Below are 24,074 nucleotides of genomic sequence, written 5' to 3' on the forward strand. Positions count from 1 at the left end.
CGGGTCTTTCTGAAGGGTTCAGGTTGAAACGTTGGTCAGATATCTGTGTAATTTAACTAATTAAACATGTTTGGTTTTTGAAAGACCTTTGAGTGCACCCTTTTATCAGTCTTTATATATTTAACGGAGGTTTGGCACCAAGGCAGTATCCATTTATTTTTGCTGTGAAGGGGCAAGTGCAAATTTTTTTGTGATATATATATATATATATATATATACACACACACACACACACACACCACACATACAGTCATGGGAACAAGGAAAAAAGAAAGTACACCTTCTGAATTCCATGGTGTTACATATCAGGGCATAATAACAATCATCTGTTCCTTAGCAGGTCTTAAAATTAGGTAAATATAACCTCGGATGAACAACAACACATGACATATTACAGAGTGATATGAGAAATTTTGGCCCACTCTTCTTAAGGTCTCTTAAGGTCCCGCCACAGTATTTCAGTCAGTTGAGGTTCGTGACTTTGACTGGGCCATCGCGACACCTTGATTTTGTTCTTTTGAAGCCATTCTATGGTAGATGGGAAAAACCAAATACAGCATATAAACACAAACGTGGCACTGTGCATGACGGCCAAACATCTCCACTTTGGTCTCGTCTGTCCAAAGGACATTGTTCCATAAGTCTTGTTGTTTGTTTAGATGCAACTTTGCAAACCTAAGCCGTGCTGCCGTGTTCTTTTTAGAGAGAAGAGGCTTTCTCCTGGCAACCCTTCCAAAAAAAAAAGAAAAAACATACTTCAATCTATTAACTGTAAAGTAATGAACTTTAATATTTCACATGCTAACTGAGGCCTGTAGAGCCTGAGATGTTATTCTGGAGACATTGCACTGTCCGACCTTGGGGGAAATTTGCTGGGATGTCCACTCCTGTCTTGAATCTTTCTTACTGTAGAATGATGAACTTTAAATTATTTGGAAATGTGGAAATGGCCCAATAACCCTTCCCAGTTTGATGGGCTCCAACAATTGATTCACTAAGATCACTGCTGATGGCTTTCGTACTCGACATTCTGTTAACATACCCGAATGTTCCAGCAAACTGCTAACACTTGGGCTTTAATAGAGGTGGTCACACTTACCGATGATCAATTAATCAAGGGCATTTGATTAGCAGCACCTGTCTGTAACTTAGCCTCTTAATTCCTATAGAAGCACCCAGTGTGTACTTTGTTTTTCCACACATGGCTTCTCTAGTTTCACTTTATTTTGTTTTATTAAATCATGACACGGTGTAATATGTTGTGTTGTTGTTCAATCATTGTGGTTCAGGGAGCATTATATATAGAAATATACAAGACACTCACAAAAAATAAAACACAGAAGGTTATTCACTAAACACCAAATTGAAAACGTAATTGCGAAGCTCAGTCTAGAATAGTTGTGCTTACAGATGGTTTGGGGAATTTTGAGACACTAGATCTCAAGATGGAAAAACGTATCAATGTTTTACCAAGAACGGTTAATAAACATAAAGCTGTTAAAACCCAAGTGGTGAAAGAATATGATTTGTAGAGCTTTATAGCATTGGACAGGTTAAGGCTCTGGGTGACTTGCTGATACAGAATTCAATCAATGATGGAAAGGGCAGTTAAACAAATACAGGAGCTGAACTCAGAATAATGGGAGCAAACAGCTTTTTAATGTACGTACCGTTAAAGCACTGATAGTTGTTGGGGAAAATATTATATATATCTGTTTAATATGTGCTTGATTAAGTCTGTGTGTATGGGAGGTCAGGAATTATCTTCAAAGGAGTCTCTATCTAGGAAATCACACCTTAGGTTAGAGGAAAAGCGATGGCTGGGAGAGTTAACACTTAAATACAATAACAGGATAGACAACACTTTGGGCCTTGGGAAAGTAAATCACATTTACATATCAATTGAGCTGAGGAGTTTGCTATTTACAACATGGGAACCAATTCCTTTAAAAATAGAAGATACTGACATCACATTAGATTAGGTTTGGTAAGACACATTTGCTGCACACAACATCTCACAGCACATACACAATGTAGCAGATATTATTAGATAGATGGAATGGATGAGTGTTATGAATGTATTGTAACTCTGTAATACTATAACTCTGTAACATTCTTCTTCTGTAATATTTATTTGGGCAGATTCTAAGTAAAGATTTCTCTCTGGTAAGAACTATGGTGTTGGCTGTTTATTTGTAATATCGGATAGAATACCTTTGTAGTGCTAGTCATATATTTATCTGGACAAAGGGATAAAGTTATATGTTAGTTCTTGGAAGAGGTAACACAAGGATATTACATTCACTATTAAAACACAACGCAGAGTGGATTTCTCTCAAAAGGATACCAATTGGAAGTATTGGTGGTGAGAGAAGGATTATACAACAATAGTAAGGCACTAGATCAGGGGTGGGCAATCTTCGGCCCTCCAGATGTTATGGACTACATCTCCCTTGATGTATTGCTAGCATTAGGGCCCTAGGAGCATTATGGGAGATGTAGTCCAAAACATCTGGATGGCCGCAGATTGCCCACCCCTGCACTAGATGCATAGTTTGTTATATTATTAACTATATTATATGTAAAGGTGCTACAAACATTCTTTTCAAGAAACACTATATGTTTATTTCTTTAAAAGTAAGAGCCCTGATTTAATATTTGCTAACGAATATTTAATTATACATTCGTCATGTTCTTTTGAAAGCAGGGAAATTATACCACAGGAGATCATGCAAACAGTATGTAATATGAGTGCATTTAGTTACTGTCAGATACCTCTGTGTAGAATTAAAGGGGCTGCAGGCTGGAGCTGATCTACAACTGCCTTTTTAAAACTGCGATAAAACACAGAAAAAAAATGCAATCAAATAATAAAACATAGCATCCAATCTTTGTGTTTGTCCCCAGGATTTGCAACTTCTGCAGTAAACTGTTACAAAACCAGGAAGTGTTTCAGCCACCCCTACCCCCCAGGAGCTTATTACTGATGTGCTGTGCATATCCCATAAACTCCATACACAGAAAGAATTTGGGGAACGGAGCTGTGACAGAATGGTCACACTGGAACCGAAAACTGTATGACCCACATTTAACGAAAGAAAGCCATGAAGGGAGGTATTTTTAGAGGGTTAATGAAGGTGAAACAAAACATGGTTTGTGTTAATAGACAGCTTAATGCCTGGTTCTATGGAATGCTGAGAATGCAGAACTATCAGAAACAGATTCAGGCATGAAAACCACGAGCAAAGTGATTTGTACAATATTAAAGAATCTGTGGGCAGCCTCCGTTACCTTGCCTTGGCTTCATTTGTGGTTTTATATGAATCAAGATGTCTCAGCCTATAACAGAATGAATGCAGCCTCTTGGGATAATACAGCTCTATAATTGGTACATAAAAGACGCACTGCCGGCTCGTGCACAGAACACAACTGATGGTTTAATGGAGCAAGAACAATTGTTCCTTTAAAAAAGAGTAAATGGAAAAAAGTGGGGAAAAAAATAAAATAAGAAAAGAAAGGTGCTGCATTAACCGTAACTTAACTTAATTGTTCTGTTTAAAACTGTGACTGTTTTTGCCCATAAACTCTCAAATTACTTGTTTTTAGAACTGTATTATAAATTGCACTTACAGGTTATGGATGTAAAAAGGAGGAGCTGAAATAAGCAGAATATTTATAGATTTGGTCTGAATTGCCCAAGTCAGGCCCTGTAGGTCACTAGGGTCACTTTTCCCAAACTATGTGCCAGTTTTACCCAAACCTGGAATGGATAGTGCCAATGATCCGAGCAGATTTGCAGTAATCAGGTATTCCATGTCCGAGGCCGGTCTTCAAATTAAATTTAATGCCACATAATATAGGAAATGCCACGGTTGGACCACAAACAACCTGGCTAGTAGGTGTCTTGTTAAAGTCAGTTAACATTAGACTTGACCACAGACAAAAAGCTTGTTTTGACCGAACCACTTCGTACGAATATAAAATACTTTACAAGACGGCTCAATTACGCCCATATGATAGTTTGACTTGGAATTTCATTAACAAAAAATGAATTCAGAAAATTAATCAGACAAACAAACAAAAAAAAAGGTGCAAATATGGACCACTCCGTATACTACAAACGATATCCATAATATAACCTATTTGATTGACAGAGAAAGTGAGAAGAGGTAGCCAAAAGAGGGAAAATGAGGAGGAGCACTAAATATAAAAATATATATTATGTATGGATTTTACTGTTCATGTTTTTTCCGCTATTAGTCACTTCTTACTTGATCTGTGAATTAAAATTTACATTTATAACATTTAGTGACTGTCCATTAACCATCGATCATCTCTTTTTTTTGTTGTTTTGGTCAGAATTCTGAATCACAAATCAAAATAAACATGCTCGTTTATTGCAGGTTTTGTTAGGTTCATGATCAGGCTGCATGTCCGCTCCGGGTTCGGGAATTCAGATGATCGGCCCAAGTTCAAACGAATTGCAGTTCAAACAAAATTAATCTCCAACTCTAGTTAACATCCTGGCAAGGATTGCATAAGATACAGACAGTTTCCTTGTGCTCTGCTAATAAAAAAATTACTATTGGAGCAATGGATTACTCTGATTTATGGGAGTCCATTTTTCGATCTAATACCGTACAAACTGTATGTCAAATATATTCTATACGGTCTCTGATCTGTGGTTTTCAAAATTAAAATCCTGATCTGTTCAGTGAGACAGAGCTGCACAGATCACCTAACCCACTGTCAAGGGAAATGATGCAACAAACAAATTAAAGAATATACATTTTAACATTCAGAAACCATTGAATAAAAAGGAGAAAAAAACACCAGCTACCAGTGGTATCTCTTTATTAAACACTCTGGGGTCTTTATTGCCAGAGATTAAACAGATTTAACAACGTATCCATGATAAACTGTGTCTGCAGATCAGATTGTCAGCCAAACCTTGCTTCGTTCATCCGTGTGATACCCAAATAGTTAATGCCACAGTCTTTACCAAAATATAAATAATAATAATAATAATAATGCTAATGAACAATGTGGTTTAACTGAATTTTCATACCTATTCCATCTCTTTCATAAACATTGCTTTATCAGCGATACTCCTGAATGTATCATTTCTTTGTAAATTGTGACAGAACATTAGAGGTAGCGGCTATAGATAGCATTACGGAAGTAATTAATCAATAAAAAAAAATAACAAATTTAAAAAGACAGAACCAGTTATTTTAGGAAGTGTCTCTCTCTGTAAACGTTCCCGTTACACGTACTTCAAGCTTAACTCCATTTGCAAAAACTATTTGAATTACCCTTTTGAATGACCTTTTTCCCCAAATTCATAGTGTTTATTAGAAAATCGTGTTTGCAAAATTAGGAGTTTTATTTAGCGAAAATTGTTCGTACATGCTGGCAAGTCAGGCAAATATATAATTACAATTTACCAAATATAAGATGCCTTTATTCCTGGCCATTCTGCAGACTACTCTCCGCCAAGTACTCGAAGAACACTTATTACAGTATAAAATCACAGCTCTGGTAGCTATATCAAGGAGATCACACAAACACACACGCTCACGTACACACACACCTCTTATAAAACATGAACAGTTAATATAGGTTTACAATCATCCCAAACTAAATGCATCTTCCTCAATTAGCCAAGGAAGATTTTAAAGGATGATACAATTAAACAACAGTGGTATTACCATAACAGCATTGGAAGAATGGTCAAAGATATGAGTTGCTGAGCATGAGGGGGAGAGGGGTACTGAAAAGGTTTTAAAAGAAATTTCACTTTCACAGGGAAAATAAAAAAGAGGGATTATTTTTTTTTCTGCTCTGCACAAATACATTTCATTCCTGCTGCTGGGAGAGTTATCACGCTATGACAATTTAAAGAGATTTAGCTCCAGTGAGAAATCTAACATTATCCTACAGAGTCTCAGCATAAAGCGATTGAAGAGAATTCATAGAACAGCAGAGACTCTTTCATTGGAGAGACATTTCTAATGTGTCTCTGATTTGACTCATATTTGCATCAATAACAACAAAACACAAATATTGCAGATGCCCCTAAGACCTCCTAAAATACAGATTACCAGGAGAACATTCTGGGTATCCTGGCCAGTAAGGAAAGGGGTGGAAAGGAATTTAGATCAATATCCCATGGCTCTCCTTAAATAGAAATCGATCCCCTTTAAACAAGTTCCTAACATGTCCTGTTGACGCTCGGTACATCTCCCTTATTGTGCTATGTTTGGATAGTCTTACAGTAAATAGACTAATTCAGCCAGGGGTGCAATACATTTAGTGACTGCGTGATGTCACCCCCACTAGAAGGATCCCCAGGTGTTGATGTCACAGTAATAGTAACCGTCTTGTTTAGGATAAAAAGGGAGAGTATATAAAGTTTTATATTAAATGTGCATTATGCCTTTTACAGATCAAAAATCAGAAAACAAAAAAGCATAGAAATGTATATCGTAGTATTCTGTATCCATCTTAAAATTTCAATGATTTAGTGCTGACGAACTTCCCTAGAAGTTCAATAGAACTATCATGGACGGGACATAAACAAGGTATCCCATTCTTCATTCTCTCTCTGATGCTAATCTGCCTTTTTATTCTTATAGTTTAATCTGGTCAATTCCAGGCAGTTGTGCGCCTCATGTATCTTCTCACGTAATAAACGGGGTAATCATAAGATCTGAGCCTTGTGAATGCTCTTCCAACAAAATGGGTATCAAAAGATTAATTGTCCAGCTTCCACCCATAATTAATCCATGACTTCTCATCTAGAATGTCCAACAACCAGACTTCACCAGTTAAAAAAATCCCTTCAATTTATTTTTTACCCAGACTGAGAGAATATTGAAATGATCCTGTCAGGGGCTCAATCTCAATTTAGCTTTTTACTAGGAAAAAAATCATATTGTGGGGGACCCGTAAAGCTACAAACACCATGGAAATACAATATTGTACAGCACATGTGGACTTTGTGTACCTTTAAATGTGAACATAAAGACAAATATAGATAAATATAGATAAATATATAGGCACAGGATATGCTGTATAATCTTTTGGGGACAATAATGTTTTGAAATAAGAAACTGGAAAACAAAAAAAAAAACGAAAGAAATTACAAACATTACAAACACAAACATGCATAGAAAAGCAAACCATAGTAACTTATTAGAGTCCGGTTATTTTAATGATTTTATAATATAGCACGTTCTCTGTCATTATCATTTTGACCACAAGAGGGCATAACAGACTCCAAAATAAACCCAAACAGTAATAACAAAACAAAAAAAAACAAAAAAAACACAAAAAAACTGTCCAAAGTGATGGAGGATCAGCTGCTGGAACGCTCCAACAGAACGGGACTGGAAGGCATATTTATAATATAGAGGTGGAAGAGGACACTTCAGCAGCCAGAGCCATTATTGGAAACCAAAGCTGGACGGATCTATAGCACTAGTTACTGTTTGTAAGGCTAGGAAAAAAATCAAATAGTGAGAATTCCAGGACCAAGGCGTTGGTCTTACACGGCAAGAATATATAAGCGCTGGAGGAGAATACATTAGAAACGGTGAATTCTGTGCATGCTGTTTTAATTAACATGACACGTGCAAGAGGGACACGGTTTTGCTATGTAAAGGTAACAGAAGCTGAAGGTATACTGGTGTACATGACGGTGTACAACTACAACAATAATCCTTAAAGTGACACTCAAGTCACCATAACTTTATCAGAATTAAGTTGTTCTAGTGCAAGGGGGTGACCAGGTGCCAGCTTACCTTATGAGGTTAAACCGTTGGGTGCAGAATCTGTCACCCAATCGCTTGGTCATATCCGTCCACCACAGCCTGAGGCTTGAGTCAGCTTTGGACAGGAGCGCCGCTGTCAGCTGATGTGATCAGTAGCGCCCTATTCACAAAACAGCTTGAGAAACCTATCGGATTTAGCACTTTGGGGTTAAGACGTTTGTTAACAGTTTAACCCCTTGAGGTAAGCCAGTGCCAGGGGACCACCTCACATCAAAACAACTTCACTAAGATGAAGTTGTTATTGTACCCAGAGTCTTCATTTAAGAATGTTTACTAGCAAAAAACATTGTTTATTTTTATTTTTATCCTGAGGCCAAAGAGCAACCACAGCTTGATGACTTCCCAATGTAATAGCATGATGTCATCAAAATGGTGCCCATAAAAAAGCCATGCCTAGTTTCTTTACCTACTGAGCTGCAGCATTAAGTCTCTCTCTGCGTCAGTCCCATCTTTCCCATAGCTATAACACTGCCCTTTCCCATTAAAAAGTCACAGCCCTGGAATTAACACCGATTCAGCACACACCTGGTGCCAAAGGGTTGAGCAAAGCATTGCACAGCGATGTGTTGCTGTGCCCTCTGACACACAAAGGATTAAATAACTCAAAATGCTATATCACTTAATAATTTATGACAGCTACGATCCGTGCAATGTGTTCTACACTTTTCTCCTGAGCCATTTATCTTACCTTATTATCTATATACCTTTCCAAACGCACAATCCCGTTACTTCTACTGGAAAGCCGTGATAGTTGGCATTTTTTTTTTTTTTTTTTACAGGATAAACTAACGTGACACCCCTGACATTAAAACATTCATGTAACAGACGTAAGGTAAAGCCAGCTGTGTCTCAAATCGAGGAGCCGTTATCGGAAGTTACAATGTACCAAACCCCTGGAATTGTAAAATCTATTACAACACTAAACCTCGCTTTCTGTAACAGAGCTGAACCTTTATATTGACACTTTCACGGTTAATGTCCTTATATGATTTCTTTTCTTTTTGTGTGTGTTGGGTAGACATTATTTATCATTTTCACAGAAAATTTGCGGTATATCCCAGGGCAGGAACGCAGGCTGCCTCTCTTCACAGATATTTCTCAGTAAAGTTTTCAGGGAAGACTCCTCTATGCTTCTCAAATTCCTTATTCTGCAGCCAGTCGCTTTCTTTAATTCCCATTAACCAACCCTCGTCCTGGAAGAGAAAGACACAGATAGTAAAGTTTTCTAAGGAGATTTGGGGTACGTTTACTGAAATGGGAGCAGATCCAATGTAACTTAGACTCAGAATTCTGACATTTACCGGGTTATTCATTGAATTGAGAATCCAAAGAGAATTTCACTTTTTAGGCCAAAGTTGCAAAACTGTAAATGTATTTTTCCAATTTGGGCTATTCTGCTCTGAAGTTTATTTTGAATTCTTACTTTAGTGAAAAACCCCATCAGTCTAAGTCTCACAAAGGTCCCAGGATTTTGTATCTGTGCATTGAAATCTCGATCGTAAGTCTTGAATCTGTAAGGATTTCTCATTCTACAACCCAAATTTGCATTTCTAATCGTTTTGGGAAAGGAAACTTACATTGCGTCAGCTTTGGGTGGTGATGGATTTGTGTTGTCATGGAGACAGATATATTAAAAAAAAGTACAGTAAGAATTTACCTCAACATATTAACACAAACACTCTTACAGGACACCACAACACTGAATGATTTGTATCTGTACATCATTTCTCAACTGGCTACCTTTAGATTACAACAATACAGTATATTGGGTGTGAAGCATGCGCTACAATTCATGATTATTATTTAAAGAGCGCCAACAAATTCCATAGCGCTGTATGTCGAGGTAGTGTCTATCACCCACAACCACCTTGTACGAATCTAGAAAAACGACATGTTTAAAGGCGTTCATATTAAAAGGTATACTGGACTGTTGTGTGCCCATGTTTTCATAAAGTTTTGATTTTCCTTCTTAATGTGTAAATGATTAAAAATTTTAATCTTCAGATCCGTGTCTTAAAATATTGTATCTGTGTATTGTCTGAATTAGTGGAGATATTTTTGCTAGAGCAATTTTTTTCTGCTTGTTTTTGGGGTTTTGTTTTGTTTCTGTTTGTTCTGTTTTTTTTGTTGCTATAAATGTGTCATTAATTTATTGATTACATGAAATCAAACTTTCTTACAAACACACACACACATAGTAAAACCTCAGACCAAAGGTAGACAGACCCAGTCTGTCACCTATCAAAACATAGCACTGCAACAATGAAGTCAACGGTTTATTTATCGAGGTTCTTGACCGAAACAATATCACTATAAAGATGAAATCACTACAGTGCAGTTAGTTATGGTTTAGAATGTTAGACGTGTAGAGTGGCTTAGATTAAATTGTCTGATTCTTCTAGAGGCAGTTCCATAACCATATCTGTTCGTGTCCACAGCTGCACGCACCTGTTTTGATCAGTATTTTAAACTGGAACTTTGAATTACTTGAGATCCGATTTCAAACATGAGGATATGCTCATTCTTTTGATATATTTTTTAATTTGTAGATTTTTAATTATTTAGACAGTCATTAGTGAGAGATCGTAATAAATTTTAGATACACCGCTTCATGCATCAGCACTGGATATACAATTAAAGAACCCGATAAATCAACTCCATATTAAAATAAAATAAATAATAAATTGCATGCACATTTAAGGAAATGTTTATTTTATTACGTTTTCAATTTTTTTTTTTACTTGTTTTTACCTGCTTACTGTTAAAAACTCCTTCCAAATTTTTCTAAAAGAAAATATTTGATTAAGTTCAGCAGCCTCGTTGCGATATTAGATGTCTACACAATGCATTATTCCTTCTGATTGGATTAAAAATGTATAATAAAATATGCACTTTACACACCATTATTCATAATATTAAAAAAAAGATTATAAATATTCAGTGCCGCTGTCTCCAATATAGACCACTGGGTAGTTCAATATTAAAACCTTTTTCTAAGAATTATTTACAAGGTAGATAGGTAGGATATTTTGTGAAATGGGGGGACGGCGGTCTCTTTGTGTTGTCTGAGTGACAGTCACATTAATATTATATACGGTAGTTAGTATTCAAATTGGGAGGAGTTTGGATAGTTCTACTTTCAGACCAGATTCTCTGAGCTGTGACAATTATATCATTAGTTTTCATTCAAACCCCCGACCCCACAGGGGATAAGAGAAGATTTATGATAAAACACATTTCACAGTTAATATACAAAAAGCAAAGAGTGTTATTAAATTAGGTGCCACATTCAATGTTCACTCAGATATATTAGCACACCAAGGAATCTTATATTGTAACATCAAGCAGTATTAAAGGGACAGTAATATTACTACACTACTACTAAAGAGGAGATTTTAAAGGGACACTATAGTCACCTGAACAACTTTAGCTTAATGAAGCAGTTTGGGTGTATAGAACATGCCCCTGCAGCCTCACTGCTCAATCCTCTGCCATTTAGGAGTTAAATCCCTTTGTTTATGAACCCTAGTCACACCTCCCTGCATGTGACTTGCACAGCCTTCCATAAACACTTCCTGTATAGAGAGCCCTATTTAGGCTTTCTTTATTGCAAGTTCTGTTTAATTAAGATTGTCTTATCCCCTGCTATGTTAATAGCTTGCTAGACCCTACAAGAGCCTCCTGTATGTGATTAAATTTCAATTTAGAGATTGAGATACAATTATTTAAGGCAAATTACATCTGTTTGAAAGTGAAACCAGTTTTTTTTTTCATGCAGGCTCTGTCAATCATAGCCAGGGGAGGTGTGGCTAGGGCTGCATAAACAGAAACAAAGTGATTTAACTCCTAAATGACAGTGAATTGAGCAGTGAAATTGCAGGGGAATGATCTATACACTAAAACTGCTTTATTTAGCTAAAGTAATTAAGGGGACTATAGTGTTCCTTTAATATTGTGTACCCCAGACAGTATCTGTAAATAAACCTATTAAGGGAATATGCAGACTGCAGAAAGGGTGTGACGTCCATGGGTTCAGGGCTGGATTAACATAGGGGTTAACGGAGCTGATGCTCCAGACCAATGCTCCTTGAACAGGCCAACGGATTTAAAAAAAAAACATTTACTACTCTTCACATACTCTTGCTTTGTGCTGAAGGAATTCATTATTAAAACTTAGAAATGATTCAGGGGAACATAGCTTGTGAGGACTGACTATAAAATATGAAATATCAAATACAAAGCTGATTTTGTGCACTGTTCAAATGCTCTTGCTCCTCTGACCCAGACCAACACAAGACAACCCCCGACGGGAGCCCTCCATCATACTCCACCAATGTGGACCCACACCTTCCACCCTACACAATCCTTGGGGACAGTTGATGAGCCGCAGACAACTAACCAACCCCACGCCAAGTTACACGATCCCATCGCTTAAACCCCATCACATATCCAATGAGCATACCGCTAACAATGGCAACCATGCTACTCATTAGCGCATATGCTCATTATCATTATGTTTAAACCTCACCGGCAGCTGTAACCATATCTCATTGCAGCACTGCATCCCCTGCGTGGGAAAATTGTTTCCTGAACGGATATCAATAAAAACGGAGTGGACAAGTGAGTGCTGGGAAACACCGGGAACTACATCATTATTCCAGAGAGCGTAGAGCAAGTACATCATTAGATGTGTTCCTGGCAAGCTCAGGACGTTCAAACATCCCTGCTTGCATAGTCAACGCTTAGTTGGTGGGACTGCATGATTGGCAGGTAGCCTGGCGAGCATTCATGCCAGATTGACTTTCCAATTCTTCAGGTAGAGCTGCTCTCCTGGGCGGTGCCAGTGACGTGGTTCACATCACTGCCCTACTTCCTTTATCACACCCACCAGCACCCTTCTTCACAGGACGCCAGTGTTGGGGGTTTGGATAAGGTTGAGAGATGAGAGCTAGAGATTAGCATAGGGAATGTCTCTTCTTATAGCTGCACACTTGAATTCCCTATGACACCACTTCCACCAGATAAAGTCACTTGGGAGGTATGAATATTTAATGGTTTTCTGTTGATAAGATTCTGTAATTGGGTTCATCGTAATTTTCAGTATCAGACCCTTAATCCGTCGCTGCGTGGGTTCTCTCAATATTTATTCCACCGACACGTTGACAGAGCAATGTTTCGACCCTCTGGAAGGTCTTTGTCAAGCCCCTTACTAATTCAGTAAATACACTCTGTCTGGAGTAGGCTTCATAGACTTTATTCACTCGACCAATGCTTAGCCTACATGTGGTTCATCAGGGGCGATAAGTATCCCCTAATGAACTCAAAGTCAGTGAAACCTGTTGGTCAGGTTACTGGAGCGATACATTACTGAACAGAGCAAAAATAATGATAATAAGTTAGTCCAGCTTGCTGGTGGACAGTGATTACTTCTTGATAGTTTTAATAAAGGACCTATATTTTTTTTCGGGGGGGGGGGGGGGGGGGGATATCTAAGTCACTGGTACATTGGGCTACCAGCTATCATGTCCTGACCTCTAGTGGCTGAATTCTAGAATACAGTCTATTTAACTGCATAACATCTACTACTCTATTACTCTTTATAGATCACAGCTTACAATCACCAGAGTTATGGATACACTATATCACAAGGAACGTTACAAGAAAATATAAAACTTTTGAAAGATCTTAATAAATATAATAAATTCCTTTTTAGTATTTCCTTTGAGAGTGTGTAATTATATTCATTGTTACATCTATGGGAAGATCTGCTTTGCTTTATGTAAAATTGAAATCCTGGCTATAGCAGCTGTTAAGATTTGCTTTATAGTGACTTTAAATACATCATCCTTTTCCAGCACTGCATGTTTGTGTTCACAATAACACACTTGCAAACAAGAGAGATCCCATTGCACACCTATACAAATTTAAGAAGTGTGTCTTGCAGGCATTAACGGGAACAATTTGTGAAAATTGGAATGTTTGCTATAATTATATCCTACTTTGCAAAGCTGGATCAGTAATAAACCTCTCGTTTAACGGATATTCTAGATTAATGGGGTAATTCTACCTCCAATGTGAGCTGAGTTTGGATCAATAGCAACAGCCTGGGATGTGCACAGACCCTTATTCAGTAGGGGGAATAAACACCCAGTATCTTATATTATGGGCTGTGGCTCTAAACATTAATAAATGCTACAACGTATCATAAACCAACTTTACAATGGGCTTCTCCCTAACCCTAACCCTTAACGAACATTGACAATATAGAATTCAAATACAGTGACTGGGAGTACACTCTGTTTAAAGGTAAGAGGCCTTGTCCCTTTAATTTAGGTTGCGGTGGGGCTGGGGGGTGTTAAAGACATTCTCACTGCAGTAAAACATGCAGCCCTTGCACTGTTTAATCAATTCCCAAACCAGGCAGCGGCTGTACAACCGTGGCGTGCAGCCACAGCCATTCCCCTCACCTGTTCCTCAGGGTTATCAAACTCCGTTACAAGAACCACGTCACCAGATTTCAAGTTTAACTCATCGCTATCGGTTGCACCGTAATCATGTTGCGCCTTCACCTGAAAGTACAAAAAGGTCAGATCTGCAGTAAAAATAGCAGCCATTAAGTGTACACAGAAATCATATGCCTTAATCCCTTTTTTTCATGAAAAGCGGTCCAGAGAAAGGTGCATTACTTCTCCCTGGAAGCTGTAGGTATATTGTTAAAATAAAGAAAATTAATTAAGAAATTACCCATCATTTTACTTCTTGTTTGCACCATCAGGGTACACAAACAGCACAATATTAACAGAAATGGATTTGCTATTTTTATTCAGATCCACGGAGATTATATACTGGGTTTTATATGTTTGTTGAATTAACTTGATGTAAACAGTATTACCTGCTCTGGAACAAAGGGTTTAAATTGATGTGCCTTGTAAGCTATTAATTGACATAGATTGATGACTGCTGCGCCTGTGTTTGTATTTTTTTCCCATTTAATAACGATAATTCACCATGCACAGGAGAGTGTGAGTGACACGAGTGATGTCAGCAATCACACGAGCATGATCTGGAGCTCTGTCACATGGGAGGATAAAAACAGCAGAAGCCGACATTGATCGATATCTGACGGCTTACATTGAGGAAACACTGGGGGGACGCAACGCTTCTGCTTCACATTTTTATATAAAAATGAAAGCAAGATTGTACATTACAAGGCAGCTGTTTTTACTGCTTAAATTGACAATTTAAGACAATAACCTTCTGCCATCTTCACCTACTGTTCCCGTGTGTCAAACACAATTTCTTAGAATTAATGTTTGTGTTCTTTACTTATTGTAGTGTTGCAGAATATTTTGGCACAATATAAAGAAATATATATTTTTTTTACTTTACATAATTGGTTTTGCAAAAGAGAGGATATTACAATGGACATTTTTCCCCCTAATTCTTCAAATATTACCATTTTCTATAAAACTTACTTTGTACAAGAATCCAGGGGGCATATCTTTTTTTGGGGGACTGCTCTCCACGGTGCCATTGACGGTCGCAGTGAATGTTTCAACAACCACAGCAGGGAGTGAACTCTGAGATTGCTGCAGAGGGTAAATGATAGGACAACAGCCATGCGGATGTCAAAGCTAAATTGAATTCCAATACATGTATCAGTAAAGCGTAAGAAATTGAATTTATTGAAAATGAACTCGTCTAACCAGGTTCTGGAGTACGAGAATCAACCACCATAAGCATTTCAGCCATTGCCAAAAAATTAACACTTTGGACAATTGTTGGCACAGACAAAATAAGGTCTTTCTGAGCACCCAAAGCTCGACCTTCAGCTGCAACACAGATTAATGATAATCTGCTTTATAGGAACAACAATTTAAAAGAACTGAATCCAGAGAAGCACTCAGCATCCGGTACCATCTGATGCTCTCCATCAAATGGATTCAATCATTTAATCTATTCCTGTCTCAGAACGACTATTAAGCCGAGAATTGAAACAGGTCATTAAGATGTGATGAAGAATCGTTCCCTATAAGCAGTTCCCATTTTTTCATGCAGCCTAGCGTGGAAATAGCTAAAAAGAAACTAAAATCATTCTGAACTTTGATTGCAAAATGTAAACTAAATGATCAAAGTTTATAAAAATTCTCCAATTCAGCCATTTCTATACCAAAACTGCTATTTTTCCTAAAAATAAATAATACAGACTATTGTACAGGGGGGGTGGAATCCATCTAAAAACCCCATAGAAGGTTAATAAACCTTGTCTTACCGTAGTAGTGTCTTTTTCAGGTGCAGCTGGTTCCGGTTTGCTTTCCGTATCTTTCTTCGGTTGTTCTGCTCTGGCTGCAGGTATTGGTTCTGCCGGCTGCAAACAGCACAAAACACAATTAGCTTAATCAGCATGGGTCTGTGTGCCACCAAGTCCAGCGATGAATCCCGTAAGATCAGAAAATGGACAGCAACGTACGATGAACATTATGGCATCCGTCAAATTAACAGTATGATTTATCTCAGGACAAACTTAGGGTATGTTTTCTATTGGCAAAGTGCAAGCAAACTGCAGCTAATGTAATTACAATATGTATGAATCAATTAGTCCTGCCACCTCCCAGGTTAGTAAGATTTCTGTCCAGAGCAGAAGCATTTTAGGATTTACAAAAAAATGTGCATTAAAAAAAGATTTGTCTCGAAAGACAAATGAAGAGATAAACAGAGAGACGAAAAGAGAGACAAATTCCTTTAGCGAGTTTCTTCCAAAACAGACAAATCATTTCAGAAAGGTGGACCAGCTACAGATGTATAATACAAGATCGTTGAATAATCTTTAATCTTTAATTATATTATAACAGGCAATGCTGAAAAGAATATCAACACAAAACTGCCAATAAACACTCCAAACATTATATAATATTCCACAAATTAATGGTAAATTCAAAAAGAATTTACAGCAAAACCCATGATAAATGTAAACATTGTATTTTACAGTGTTTGCAAAGAATTACGAAGGTTTTAGATTGTAAAACAGTAAAGTTTCCTTTTTATCTGCTTGGTATTTATTGTATTTTAGTAGTTTAAAAAAACACAGCAAATATTTGAAATCTCAACACCAATGAGAATTTGCTCATCTTCAGGAGATTTTTAACATTTCAAAGATTTTCAGAAATGCAGTATTACATTAGAAAAGTCTAACCAACTGTGTTGTAAAGAGTTATTTCAGGCTGTTATGGTCTTAACCCCTTAAGGACACATGACATGTGTGACATGTCATGATTCCCTTTTATTCCAGAAGTTTGGTCCTTAATGGGTTAAACCAACCCCCTAAAAGTGATGTGTAGCCCCAGTTCTGAGAGACCAATCCATTTTGATTGGCTATTAAGAAGCACTCCTCAACATCAGACTCTAAAACACCAGTTGTCAAGCAGCTAATTAGACAGGTTTTACATTTCAAGCTCCCTTCAATTCAGTGATATTGAGATGCATTTTTGCCAACAGCTGGAAGGCAATGACTGGTAAGCCAGGCAATGGTAAGTTATAGAAGGAGGGAGGGATGATGATGGTGATGATGATGATCATAGCTGTAATGGTGATACAGGTAAAATCCTGAGATGAGGGCAACTTTCGGACTGAGACAGAAAGAACCAAAATCTACTTACTTGGTCACCACTGTCTGTGGGCTGACTGGACCAGTCCACAACAAAAGCACCATCGGTGCTAAATTGATCCCCACCAAAAGACGCACTCTTTTCAGGCTGGCAAGCAGTATGACAAAGGGATGGGATAAGTGGTCAACAAGAAATAAGAAGAGACAGACATTGAATGAGAACAAAGATGAGAGAATTTCAGACACTCTACTGCAGTGATAGGCAACCTTCGGCACTCCCGATGTTTTGGACTACATCCCCCATAATGCTCTTACACCCATAATGCTGGCAAAGCATCATGGGAGGTGAAGTCCAAAACATCTGGGGTGCCGAAGGTTACCTATGCCTGCTCTACTGGGTACATTGGGCTGAAAGATAAACCAATAAAAGTAGTTGGATGTCAACTCTCATTATTTTTCTCTAGTCTGTTATGGGAGTTATATTCCAAACCTAGATGGTGATCCAGATTTTACTTATCCTGCCCAGGATAAGATATTTATTGTTTTATTCTATGAACTTCTTCAACACCTAACCAGGCCTATTCTGCTCACAGCATGCCCTTCATTCGGCAGGATCACTTGGTACCTTGGATTACAATCGGTCAATGAAAAACTAATTTTCTGCTACCCCCACCTTAACTTGCTAAATGTTGGGAGAATCCCATCACAAACATGGAAGTCAAGAATTCGGCTTGATTTTCGTATTTGAATCAAGTCTCTGTCAAAGTCAATGAAGACTTATATGAGAGCTGCTTAAATATCATGAATTTGCAGAGGGCTCTGAATTGAATTGCCATCAGAGGCACTATAGGTGCTTACAAGCCCCACCGGCTTTTACCAAGTCACAAGAATCTGAAACAAAACCTAAACTAGCAACATAGTAATTTAGGATGTGAGAGCACCACCAAGTTCATGTCCTCCACATTCCTTTAGCTAATGTTGATCTAAAAGAAGCCAAATCCTAAATTGAAACCATTTCAAACTTTACAAAAAAGGAAACCACACTTCTAGACACTAAGACCTACCGGTATTTAATAAGCTCACCAAATAATTCAATGATGTTGGAAAAAATGTCCAAATGATTTACCTACAAAACTTCCCATAGACTTTAATAGTGACTTCTGTGAATAAATACATTTAAACGTTTTACTAACCGGATTAAATTATTTGGAAAGCTTATTACAATTGAGGCCTATGTGTCAATCAGATTTATCCTAGAACCAACAGATTGTCAATAATCGATATAATGTCAGCTATCTTAGACCCGAATATTCAGCTTCCCCAATATCTGTAACTTCAGATAGAACTTTGAAATGTATCATATCTTATTTTGATATTTTATATATTTTTAGTTCAGCAGGATGTATTTATTGCATACAATAATAATGAGGAGCCCCTGGGTAATCAGAGCTCCCTTTTGTGTACAGTAAGCATTCTTGGTATCACGTGGGTTCAATTAAGACTATCCTCTTCCCCGTAGCGTTATGTGAGAGACATATCGGAAGCTTATCCGCCAAACTCTAACCAACGTTTCAAAGAAATTGTGCTGTAAAAAGCAGTTTCAGGCTGTTATGGTCTTAAACCCACCCCCTAAAGGTGATGTTTTGCACCAGCTCTGAGAGACCAATCCATGCTGATTGGCTATTAAGAAGCACACCTCAACATCAGACTCTGAAACACCAGTTGTCAAACAGCCAACTAGACAGTTTTTACATTTCAAGCTCCCTTCAATTCAGTGATATTGAGATGCATTTTTGCCAACAGCTGGAGGGTAATGACTGGTAAGCCAGACAATTTAAGTTATAGAAGGCGGGAGAGATGATGATGATCATAGCTGTAATGGTGATACAGGTAGAAGCCTGAGATCAGGGCAACTTTTGGACTGTGACAGAAAGAACCAAAATCTACTTACTTGGTCACCACTGTCTGTGGGCTGACTGGACCAGTCCACAACAAAAGCACCATCGGTGCTAAATTGATCCCCACCAAAAGACGCACTCTTTTCAGGCTGGCCAGTAGTATGACAAAGGGATGGGATAAGTGGTCAACAAGAAATAAGAAGAGACAGACATTGAATGAGAACAAAGAGGAGAGAATTTCAGACACTCTACTGCAGTGATAGGCAACCTTCGGCACTCCCGATGTTTTGGACTACATCCCCCATAATGCTCTTACACCCATAATGCTTGCAAAGCATCATGGGAGGTGAAGTCCAAAACATCTGGTGTGCCGAAGGTTACCTATGCCTGCTCTACTGGGTACATTGGGCTGAAAGATAAACCAATAAAAGTAGTTGGATGTCAACTCTCATTATTTTTCTCTAGTCTGTTATGGGAGTTATATTCCAAACCTAGATGGTGATCCAGATTTTACTTATCCTGCCCAGGATAAGATATTTATTGTTTTATTCTATGAACTTCTTCAGCACCTAACCAGGCCTATTCTGCTCACAGCATGCCCTTCATTCGGCAGGATCACTTGGTACCTTGGACTACAATCGGTCAATGAAAAACTAATTTTCTGCTACCCCCACCTTAACTTGCTAAATGTTGGGAGAATCCCATCACAAACATGGAAGTCAAGAATTCGGCTTGATTTTCGTATTTGAATCAAGTCTCTGTCAAAGTCAATGAAGACTTATGTGAGAGCTGCTTAAATATCATGAATTTGCAGAGGGCTCTGAATTGAATTGCCATCAGAGGCACTATAGGTGCTTACAAGCCCCACCGACTTTTACCAAGTCACAAGAATCTGAAACAAAACCTAAACTAGCAACATAGTAATTTAGGATGTGAGAGCACCACCAAGTTCATGTCCTCCACATTCCTTTAGCTAATGTTGATCTAAAAGAAGCCAAATCCTAAATTGAAACCATTTCAAACTTTACAAAAAAGGAAACCACACTTCTAGACACTAAGACCTACCGGTATTTAATAAGCTCACCAAATAATTCAATGATGTTGGAAAAAATGTCCAAATGATTTACCTACAAAACTTCCCATAGACTTTAATAGTGACTTCTGTGAATAAATACATTTAAACGTTTTACTAACCGGATTAAATTATTTGGAAAGCTTATTACAATTGAGGCCTATGTGTCAATCAGATTTATCCTAGAACCAACAGATTGTCAATAATCGATATAATGTCAGCTATCTTAGACCCGAATATTCAGCTTCCCCAATATCTGTAACTTCAGATAGAACTTTGAAATGTATCATATCTTATTTTGATATTTTATATATTTTTAGTTCAGCAGGATGTATTTATTGCATACAATAATAATGAGGAGCCCCTGGGTAATCAGAGCTCCCTTTTGTGTACAGTAAGCATTCTTGGTATCACGTGGGTTCAATTAAGACTATCCTCTTCCCCGTAGCGTTATGTGAGAGACATATCGGAAGCTTATCCGCCAAACTCTAACCAACGTTTCAAAGAAATTGTGCTGTAAAAAGCGGTTTCAGGCTGTTATGGTCTTAAACCCACCCCCTAAAGGTGATGTTTTGCACCAGCTCTAAGAGACCAATCCATGCTGATTGGCTATTAAGAAGCACACCTCAACATCAGACTCTGAAACACCAGTTGTCAAACAGCCAACTAGACAGTTTTTACATTTCAAGCTCCCTTCAATTCAGTGATATTGAGATGCATTTTTGCCAACAGCTGGAGGGTAATGATTGGTAAGCCAGACAATTTAAGTTATAGAAGGAGGGAGGGATGATGATGATCATAGCTGTAATGGTGATACAGGTAGAAGCCTGAGATCAGGGCAACTTTTGGACTGTGACAGAAAGAACCAAAATCGACTTACTTGGTCACCACTGTTTGTGGGCTGACTGGACCAGTCCACAACAAAAGCACCATCGGTGCTAAATTGATCCCCACCAAAAGACGCACTCTTTTCAGGCTGGCCAGTAGTATGACAAAGGGATGGGATAAGTGGTCAACAAGAAATAAGAAGAGACAGACATTGAATGAGAACAAAGAGGAGAGAATTTCAGACATTCTACAGGGTACATTGGGCTGAAAGATAAACCAATAAAAGTAGTTGGATGTCAACTCTCATTATTTTTCTCTAGTCTGTTATGGGAGTTATATTCCAAACCTAGATGGTGATCCAGATTTTACTTATCCTGCCCAGGATAAGATATTTATTGTTTTATTCTATGAACTTCTTCAACACCTAACCAGGCCTATTCTGCTCACAGCATGCCCTTCATTCGGCAGGATCACTTGGTACCTTGGACTACAATCGGTCAATGAAAAACTAATTTTCTGCTACCCCCACCTTAACTTGCTAAATGTTGGGAGAATCCCATCACAAACATGGAAGTCAAGAATTCGGCTTGATTTTCGTATTTGAATCAAGTCTCTGTCAAAGTCAATGAAGACTTATGTGAGAGCTGCTTAAATATCATGAATTTGCAGAGGGCTCTGAATTGAATTGCCATCAGAGGCACTATAGGTGCTTACAAGCCCCACCGACTTTTACCAAGTCACAAGAATCTGAAACAAAACCTAAACTAGCAACATAGTAATTTAGGATGTGAGAGCACCACCAAGTTCATGTCCTCCACATTCCTTTAGCTAATGTTGATCTAAAAGAAGCCAAATCCTAAATTGAAACCATTTCAAACTTTACAAAAAAGGAAACCACACTTCTAGACTCTAAGACCTACCGGTATTTAATAAGCTCACCAAATAATTCAATGATGTTGGAAAAAATGTCCAAATGATTTACCTACAAAACTTCCCATAGACTTTAATAGTGACTTCTGTAGATAAATACATTTAAACGTTTTACTAACCGGATTAAATTATTTGGAAACCTTATTACAATTGAGGCCTATGTGTCAATCAGATTTATCCTAGAACCATAGGCTGTCAATAATCGATATAATGTCAGCTATCTTAGACCCGAATATTCAGCTTCCCCAATATCTGTAGCTTCAGATAGAACTTTGAAATGTATCATATCTTATTTTGATATTTTATATATTTTTAGTTCAGCAGGATGTATTTATTGCATACAATAATAATGAGGAGCCCCTGGGTAATCAGAGCTCCCTTTTGTGTACAGTAAGCATTCTTGGTATCACGTGGGTTCAATTAAGACTATCCTCTTCCTCGCAGAGTTATGTGAGAGACATATCGGAAGCTTATCCGCCAAACTCTAACCAACGTTTCAAAGAAATTGTGCTGTAAAAAGCGGTTTCAGGCTGTTATGGTCTTAAACCCACCCCTTAAAGGTGATGTTTTGCACCAGCTCTAAGAGACCAATCCATGCTGATTGGCTATTAAGAAGCACACCTCAACATCAGACTCTGAAACACCAGTTGTCAAACAGCCAACTAGACAGTTTTTAAATTTCAAGCTCCCTTCAATTCAGTGATATTGAGATGCATTTTTGCCAACAGCTGGAGGGTAATGATTGGTAAGCCAGACAATTTAAGTTATAGAAGGAGGGAGGGATGATGATGATCATAGCTGTAATGGTGATACAGGTAGAAGCCTGAGATCAGGGCAACTTTTGGACTGTGACAGAAAGAACCAAAATCTACTTACTTGGTCACCACTGTTTGTGGGCTGACTGGACCAGTCCACAACAAAAGCACCATCGGTGCTAAATTGATCCCCACCAAAAGACGCACTCTTTTCAGGCTGGCCAGTAGTATGACAAAGGGATGGGATAAGTGGTCAACAAGAAATAAGAAGAGACAGACATTGAATGAGAACAAAGAGGAGAGAATTTCAGACATTCTACAGGGTACATTGGGCTGAAAGATAAACAGATAAAAGTTGTTGGACGTCAACACTCATTATTTTTCTTTAATCTGTTATGAGAGTTATATTCCAACCCTAGATGGTGATCCATGTTTTATTTAACCTGCCCTGAATAAGGCAGGATCACTTGGTACCTTGGACTACAATTGGTCCATGAAAAGCTAATTGCCTGCTACCTCCACGCCAATTGGCTAAATGTTGGGAGAATCCCATCACAAACATGGAAGGCGAGAATTCAGCTTGATTTTAGTATTTAAATCAAATCTCTGTCAAAGTCAATAAATACTTGTGTGAGAGCTGCTTAAATATCATGAATTTGCAGAGGGCTCTGAATCGAATTGGCATCAGAAGCACTATAGGTGCATCCAAGCCCCATCTACTTCCACCAAGTCACAGGAATCTGAAACAAAACCTAAACTAGCAACATAGTAATCTAGGATGTGAGAGGGCCACCAAATTCATGTCCTTCACATTCCTTTAGCTAATGTTGATCCAAAAGAGGGCAAATCCAAAATTGAAACCATTTCCAACTTCACAATAAAGGAAACCATACTTCTAGACACTAAGACCTATTTAATAAGATTTCCAAATAATTCAATGCTGTTCGAAATGATTTACCTACAAAACTTCCCATAGACTTTAATAGTGACTTCTGTGAATAAATACATTTAAACGTTTTACTAACCGGATTAAATTATTTGGAAAGCTTATTACAATTGAGGCCTATGTGACAATCAGATTTATCCTAGAACCATAGGCTGTCAATAATCTATAGAATAGCAGCTATCATAGTCCCGAATATTCAGCTTCCC

At 37.9% G+C, this 24,074-nt stretch overlaps 1 protein-coding gene across 3 annotated transcripts in view; it reads right to left on the reverse strand.

Moving 5' to 3' along the window:
* Nucleotides 1-4,837: 4,837 nt before the first annotated feature.
* Nucleotides 4,838-24,074, reverse strand: part of BIN1 (bridging integrator 1) — a 128,773-nt gene continuing 109,536 nt past the window's right edge. For 2 of the 3 annotated variants that reach the window (XM_063429235.1, XM_063429236.1), the window contains 9 exons: nt 23,044-23,139; nt 21,290-21,385; nt 19,391-19,486; nt 17,492-17,587; nt 16,108-16,203; nt 15,311-15,424; nt 14,303-14,404; nt 10,587-10,619; nt 4,838-9,028 (listed from right to left, as the gene is read on the reverse strand). In XM_063429235.1, the coding sequence (XP_063285305.1) occupies nt 8,921-9,028; nt 10,587-10,619; nt 14,303-14,404; nt 15,311-15,424; nt 16,108-16,203; nt 17,492-17,587; nt 19,391-19,486; nt 21,290-21,385; nt 23,044-23,139 (837 nt within the window). In that variant the 3' untranslated portion in view covers nt 4,838-8,920. The remainder of the gene's footprint in view (nt 9,029-10,586; nt 10,620-14,302; nt 14,405-15,310; nt 15,425-16,107; nt 16,204-17,491; nt 17,588-19,390; nt 19,487-21,289; nt 21,386-23,043; nt 23,140-24,074) is intronic. The other variant, XM_063429237.1, reaches the window with a different exon arrangement.

Source organism: Pelobates fuscus, chromosome 8, assembly GCF_036172605.1.
Source record: "Pelobates fuscus isolate aPelFus1 chromosome 8, aPelFus1.pri, whole genome shotgun sequence".
Taxonomy (NCBI): domain Eukaryota; kingdom Metazoa; phylum Chordata; class Amphibia; order Anura; family Pelobatidae; genus Pelobates; species Pelobates fuscus.